Source organism: Leuresthes tenuis, unplaced genomic scaffold, assembly GCF_036924035.1.
Source record: "Leuresthes tenuis unplaced genomic scaffold, fLeuTen1.0.hap1 SCAF_24, whole genome shotgun sequence".
NCBI classification, from domain to species: Eukaryota; Metazoa; Chordata; class Actinopteri; order Atheriniformes; family Atherinopsidae; genus Leuresthes; species Leuresthes tenuis.
In genome coordinates, this window is record NW_027325378.1 from 14,311,885 (window position 1) to 14,319,130 (window position 7,246).

At 39.3% G+C, this 7,246-nt stretch overlaps 1 protein-coding gene across 1 annotated transcript; it reads right to left on the reverse strand.

Moving 5' to 3' along the window:
- Window positions 1–1,060: 1,060 nt before the first annotated feature.
- LOC140284443 (uncharacterized) lies at window positions 1,061–6,401 on the reverse strand. Its single transcript, XM_072378306.1, has 6 exons — window positions 6,122–6,401; window positions 4,475–4,522; window positions 2,474–2,584; window positions 1,975–2,085; window positions 1,617–1,697; window positions 1,061–1,536 (listed from the first exon to the last, which is right to left on the reverse strand). The coding sequence occupies exons 1-6, from the start codon at window positions 6,242–6,244 to the stop codon at window positions 1,486–1,488; spliced, it is 525 nt and encodes a 174-aa protein (XP_072234407.1). The 5' UTR covers window positions 6,245–6,401; the 3' UTR covers window positions 1,061–1,485.
- Between the last annotated feature and the right edge of the window lie 845 nt (window positions 6,402–7,246).

Here is a 7,246-nt window from a genome sequence, read left to right on the forward strand (position 1 = left end):
GTCCACGTCATGAGCCAGGGGCTTTGATCAGTAAACGAGGAGAGGATGAGTCATTCTATTCAGTTAGATTGCCTTTTTTTCACTGGTTCACGTTCTCTGTCAGATTGCCTTTCAGGCAGGAATTTTAGTCCTTGATTTTTAACCAAACATTACATTAATCACAGAACACCACTGATTCCTCTCAACGTAGTGACTCTGGTGTTTGTTTAATCTGACATGTTGGAGAACAACATTCAGCTCAGCCTCTGTTTCTGTGCAGATGTTTGAATATGGGTCCTGAAAAAAATGCTCAAACTAATCTAAACCATGACTGAATTTCCATTCCTGGCCAAATTAATTAAAATGACACAAAATATTTAAAATAGACAAAGTTTGACTCCTGTAACAGATGGTCTGAACTTCATTTAGATTTTTTTCCCTCCCTCATATGCAAGCTATTTGCCTGAGTCTTACTGAGTTTATCCTGCTGCCTTTGGCACCAGCCTTGCACTATATGTGCAATGTTTGCCATCTGTAATTTGGCACTGAAAATGAGACTGAAGTACATTCAGAACTGGGGTAGTAATTACTACTACCTCCCCAGGGACAAGCTTGTAACTACAACAGCCCGAAGGAGTGGCATTACACTGTATCCTAAGCTGTGTTGGACCCCAGTTCCTGATCACAACTTTCTAATGTAATATGGATTGTTTACATAGCAAGACTGATAGTGAGCTGTCAGTTATCCTGCAGTCAGGTAGAATTGAACAGTCTCTTCTTTTATTGTCTGTGAGGTGTTGCAGTCAGTTTCAGAGCCCTTGTGTGAGAGGTTACAGCCTGTAGACATGTTTTTCTGGAAAGAAACATTGAGCTGGTTCACTTTTGTGCCCCCGAGTGAGAAAAAATATCCCAGGTGTTGTGGTCCCATTCATGCCCACAACTAGGGCTGATCCATTTCACGCGGTACTGAATGCTGACTGATTTCTTTCCCAATGCCTTCAAAAGCCACATATTAGTTAATGTTAGTAGGTTTTTTTTAACAGTGCAAAAAGAGTTTTATTAAAGACTTTTACACCATATGTCTCCTCAAAACTTTTATTGCAACCCCGAAACAAAAGCACAAGAAACGGTTCTGCAAAAATATACCCCCAATCCTGTGAAGGAATCTGTGATTAAATAGGTTATAACAAAATAGCAAACTAAAATATCAATATGGGACCTCTTATAATGTGATAACATGCAGACATATATTAGAAATGAAAACTATATATACTATAGAGTTGATCTATTAGCAGAGACTGACTGATTAATGTAAACTAGCTTACTTGTAAAATAATTATTGCAGACACACACGTCAAAATGACCTAATAAAATACTGAATAAACACAGTTACATTTTTATTGGGTTAGAGTTTCAGATTAGTCTTTTGTTACTTTACTCTTTAATTGCTCTGTGTACCCCTTTCTAGAGTTTGCCAAAATTATGGAAAATCTCAGCACTTGTCTTCTATATGCTCCTTTTGGGTCTGTCATTCTGCCCTTCAATCAGAGGATCTCCCTGCAGAGCACAAGGACGCAAACATTCATTCAAAATTTGACTTCAGTGTGTGAGATGATAAACAGTGTATAGTGACTCACCAGGACAGAGAAAGCTCCAGAACGACCTGACTTCCCCCTCTTGGGTGGATCGAGCTTGACTTGTCTCCTCGCTCTGGTCACCTGAAAGTGTACGATACGTGTCACTGTTAGTTCTTTTGAATTGTGACAGTTGTCAGAGGACAGAAACTTATTTCTAAGTGCCAAAAAACATTTGTAAAACTTAAAGTGTCCTCTCTGAATGAATGCACGGTATCAGAAAAACATGTGGATTGTTCAGATGAGTACTCTAAACTGATCGAATAAATCTGATTAAGGTGGCCCTATAACTCTGCTAGCACACCCGGACTATTTGTCCCAGCTGTTTCTCTGCTGCCTCTGGGTTGCCATGGAGACTCACCTGTAGGGGGTTGGATTTCTTGTCGTTGCTAAGGAGGGAGAAGGAGCCAGGGCGGGTTTTACGCTTGTTCTTTTTCTTATTCGCAGCCAAGTGTCTCCTGGACCTGTCGGCCTAAAAGAAAACAGGCTTACAGACAGTGATACACCCAGACACACACACACACACTCACACACACTTGGGCTCTATCACCTAAATTATGTTTGAATTTCAAAAACACTTTGGCGTCCTAACCTATTATTTGCACGATTATCTCCCTTTCATTGTACTCCAACACAGATGCTCTCATTTTGTACATCTATTCATGTAAACAACAACTAATACTAATATTAATAATTAATGGTAATTTGGATAATTTCTGTCAGCAAACTCAGATGATAAAGGATGACAGAAGCTTCAATTTGACCTTTGGCATCATCAAATGCCACCTCTGTAAGCCAGTCCCCACATCCCCCACATTTGGCTTTTGCTGACTCCTGTGTGACTAATAAGAGTGGTTTACCTGGATGAGAGTGTTAGGGAAGCCTTTGACAGAGACAGCTCCAGGCAGGTTGGACTGACTCAAGTGGGTGGGACCGCTCCGCTCTAGCTGTCTCTTACGTCTGAACAAAACCTACAAGAATGACACAGTTACAACCACAACCACAGAGGAACACAACAATGCCTGCATGTTTCTCAGGGTGATGGTGTGCATCATGTCCTGTGTGCAGAAGGTTCTGAGTGGGCTTCAGTCTGTTTCTGTGCTGCCTTTTCCCCTCCTCTAATTTAGTCTCCTTTCCTTCACTGAAAGTCAAGCTGCAGCAGGGAAGGAAACTTTAGAATTGATACTGTTTGTGGCTCCACCATTTCCTGCATTGATTTTGCTCCGAATGAATAACTGCTATTGATCCACTTATTTTCCAAATAAATTGACTGTCACTTTGAGTAACAATGGGCTTTACTTTGCAAATTAGGACTTTGGACTTATAACAGTACCACAGAGGCTTGACTCCCCACCTTTCTCTCCCAGTCTGTTAAGAACAATGATGACTAAATTAGCTGTAAATTATTGTCACTCATTTTGACTCAATTCAAAGTTCTTACTGTGATTGCCATTGACCTATATTTTGATTATTGCTTCAGTTTTCAGAATTGTGAGATGGAATGTTTTAGAACTGACTGTGGTACAACAGTTGCAATTTGAAGTTTAAATTCAGTATGATTACAGTGTGTGATTGTTTTCAGAACTTAAGCGCTGAGGGTGCACACACAGCACTTCTCTGTCTTTTTCACTTCCACGTAAAATACTTAATCTATCTATCTATCATCTATCTATCTATCTATCTATCTATCTATCTATCTATCTATCTATCTATCTATCTATCTATCTATCTATCTATCTATCTATCTATCTATCTATCTATCTATCTATCTATCTATCTATCTATCTATCTATCTATCTATCTATCTATCTATCTATCTATCTATCTATCTATCTATCTATCTATCTATCTATCTATCTATCTATCTATCTATCTATCTATCTATCTATCTAACAAAAATGTTTTTCCTTGAAATTTGAGGAAAACCATCCAGTATCACATATGAATGAGCGACAAAGGTATCCAAACCTCAAAGATTAGCATCCAATTTGAAGGTGGCATTGAAGTGAGGTGTTTTCAATTAACTGCATGACAGGTGCGAGCAGATGTCGTGTTTTTTTCAAAGATCAGAAGTTGAACTCTCAGCTTCACAAGAGCTTTGTAGAAATTGCATCTGGTATCAACAACTGAGATTTTCTGAGAACATCAGGGAAAAAAAGCTTATAAAAGCTTATAAAGCCGTCTTTAAAAAGTTTAGACTCCACCGATTCCCAGTCAGATGGATTATCTGTAGATGAAGATAATTGAAGACCAATTCTTCTGCTCCTCAGACAATGAGCACCACATGAGCCAGGTGTGTGGAATAGTAATAGTATGTTGTACTAACAACAGCCGTTAGTGTTTGTTAGTGTAACATGCAGTTTTTTTAAGACATGCATCGGTTCGCATACTTTTTCCTAAGTTACGTTAGCTAGCTGAATTTTACCGTGTTAAAGAACATCTGCCTGTGAAGTGATTCTCAGGAGAAAATGGGTCATCATAACCCTAAGCAAGCAGTTCATAAAGCTCAAATTGCAGACTATTCATTCAGGGGAATGAGCTACAATTCCTCCAAGTGGGTCACACCAGATACCGAAAGCATAATTTAATTTACTTGCCCCTCACAAATAAGTCAAATTAGATCAGAACTGGATAATGCCTTGTTTGTGCAAAACTATAGAAAATTCTGAAAAGCTCTCAAACTTTTAGGTAGTCGTGTGTCTCTTATTTTTCCTTTCTGTCAAAATTTGTTTCTTGCTCCCATGAAGTATATCCCAATAATTTGTATTAACTGTGCTCTGAGTCTCTGAGAGGAAATCCAGAATTCAGAATTCAGACTGAAGCTTAATGTTAAGAAGAAAAGTGTAAGGGGCGGCACATACCAGCTCTTCAGTTAAGGGAAGTGCCCTGCGCTGTCTTTGATCATCATGCTGAAAAGAAAAAAGTCAGAGTCAAGACTCTAAATGTATCCTTCTCTGCACAAAAGTGGATTCATGTAAAAAAAAAAAGATAATATAATGAAGAATATTCATGCACACTGTAGTTTTTAGTTTCAATATATAAAATGTCTTCTGTCTCAGACAATCCAGCTCTTTCTGTCTTATCTAACAATATGTCATGATGTGGGTTGTTCTTTTTCAAAGAAAATAATCCTTAAACTCTCCTGTTCTCCAAAGACATTACTTTTCTGAGGCAAAGCTACAGCTGTGATCTATTGGCCAGTGACAGACTCATAAAATAATTTGTTTTGGAAGTTCAAATGTTTAGGATGATCTTCAAATCCTGCCATAGTCCATGTGGCTGTCTGCTGTTGCACACAATGTGTGTTAATGAGTGCCACAAAATTCCTCATTTTATGTATTAAAAACACAAATTACATTGGGAACAGGCAAACAAGAGTAAACTAAACCAAATGCAGCCAATATGGCTGATGAAAAGATGATGCTGCTGGTATTAGTTAGCCCTCACCACAACTGAAGCTTAGAATTGTGCATGCTGTAATTACATTACAAATAACTGCAGCAGAAAGCACATATGTGGCACAAACTCCCTCTGATGGAACATAATTCCCAACTCCCCGACTTCTTTCTGCAGCTGTCAAATCCGTTGTCCAGATGAAGGTGATTACTTTAGACAGAACATGAAGACTGTCCACAGAAAAATGTTAACCACAAGTTTAAAGTATAACAGCTTGTAGCCACATGAAAAGCCAAAAGAGGAGCTGAAGGATTTTGTTCCACAGAGGGGTATATTTTTGGTTCAGTGGCACTATGGCTGTAAAAACCATTACAATAAGACTTTGTTTCTGCTTGAAAAATTAAAAAAAAAAATTATACGTCTCCACAGGTCAGGGTTAGACAGTACATGTCTCCTTCCATCCTGGAACACACTTTGCCGCTATGATCGTCACAGCAGCCGTTTTCACCAGAAACAGAGTGGACTAAGTTACATTCCAGCAGTTACTTGTTTCCTCTTGCCAAGCTACCATATAAACACTTACCACACTATGTCTGAGCGAAAAAATGAAACAATCAGTCTGGCTATCATAACGTTAGAAAGTACACACTTTAAAAGATCACTTATTACTTCTTATTAGAAGGTGTTAAATCTGCACCAGTCACATGGATGAAATAATGGTGGAAAGAAACAGACAACTTAGATGAGTATAAGTATAACTATGGACTGAGGCTTAAAAAAAATCTAAATTGCTATTCTGTTCTATACAGAGTTTGACACTGACAACATTTTTAAATTTCAAAGCTTTAAAATAAAAACCAAACTAAGGTTTATCACCAGATTTTGCTGTCAACTTGCTTAACACAAAACTGATCATTTCTTATAATTCCCCTTTTCAGTTTCACTTGAGTTACGGTTAGTAATGATATAGTTTGATGCAAACAACTTTGAAACAGATTCAAACAGACTGCACTTACCTTAGTAGTATCTCAGTAGCACAGATGATGACTGACACATAATGAACACCCTTGTCCATCCCTAACTATCATGTCCATAAGAAGTGCGTCACTTACCTGTCTGTCTGCGGTCCGTCCGCTGACACACAACTCTCCCTGGCTCGCTCCTGAGCAGTCAAAGGCGTGTGACAGCAGGCTCGCCTGCAGGCACAGCACGCACAGCCAGACACTAAACCCCATGATCCAGGCAGGAACTAGACTGCTCCCAGCCTCTGTCAGCTCCCTGCTTTATACGCTCGGCTCTGCTAATGGGGAACAGATGCAGGGGAACGGGAGGCCATGCCAGCTTCACGCAGACAAACAGCCCACCACAAGCATGTGCTCTGCGCCAGCCAGTGGCCTGTGGTCCTGCAGAAACATGTCAGACATCTTGCGGGGCCTCCTCTTGAAAGACTGCCTCCCCCACCGCCCCCTCTACCCCGACCCAAAAAGAAGTAAGAAGGCCATTTTCCACTTAAGTCTGCATTACAGCTGCTGCCCAAGTGTGTGTGTGTGTGTGTGTGTGCAAGTGCCCTTGTGTGTTTGAAATAAGAGAGTAGAGAAAGAAGAAACTTATGTTGTCAAAACTCTTGAGACAACAAATGAAATATTGGTGGTTTGGTTGTTGTTATGTCTTGAATGCAGCATTGTGCAGTGGATTGGTCTTCAATCTCTTTCCTTGTACTTTCAAAACACATGTTAGATGCTGTTTATACAGATCTTCACTGATTCAAACACTTCAGTCAGCCTTGAAGAAATAACAGTAATTTCTCTCTGTGGACCTCTCAATAATATATACAGTAGCTGTCAACACTGTCAATTCATCTTTCAGTCTACAGACTACTGTTGACTGAACACTGGCAAATGTGAATAAATCATAACTGTCTAATGTGGATATAAATTAAGCCTTTCGTGTTTTTTTTAAGATTACTTTGGGAATAAAGCAGCTGAAAAAGAAGTGGAATGTTTCAAATCCTTTTTATATTTAAGCCGAAGCATATGTTTTGCATTATCTGGCAGGCACACTTTGACAAAGTTATTGCACCCCTGTGCATACAGTATAACTATTAAAAAATAGCACTTCAGGAAGAATGGATCTCCTGCTGGGGTAAGTTGTTCATGAATAGCTGCCCTGACTCAAGGTGTATTACACGATGGAAAGAAGGAGTGGGAGCGAGAAAGAGACTGAATCGAGTCTAATGT

Bases quoted from the DNA above. Each gene is read 5' to 3' on its own strand.
- LOC140284443 (XM_072378306.1), bottom strand. From the start codon at position 6,244: ATGGGGTTTAGTGTCTGGCTGTGCGTGCTGTGCCTGCAGGCGAGCCTG. The intron at 2,086-2,473 runs GTAAACCACTCT...GTTTTCTTTTAG, and splicing joins TCCCTAACACTCTCATCCAG to GCCGACAGGTCCAGGAGACA. The intron at 1,698-1,974 runs GTGAGTCTCCAT...GTACACTTTCAG, and splicing joins AGAAATCCAACCCCCTACAG to GTGACCAGAGCGAGGAGACA.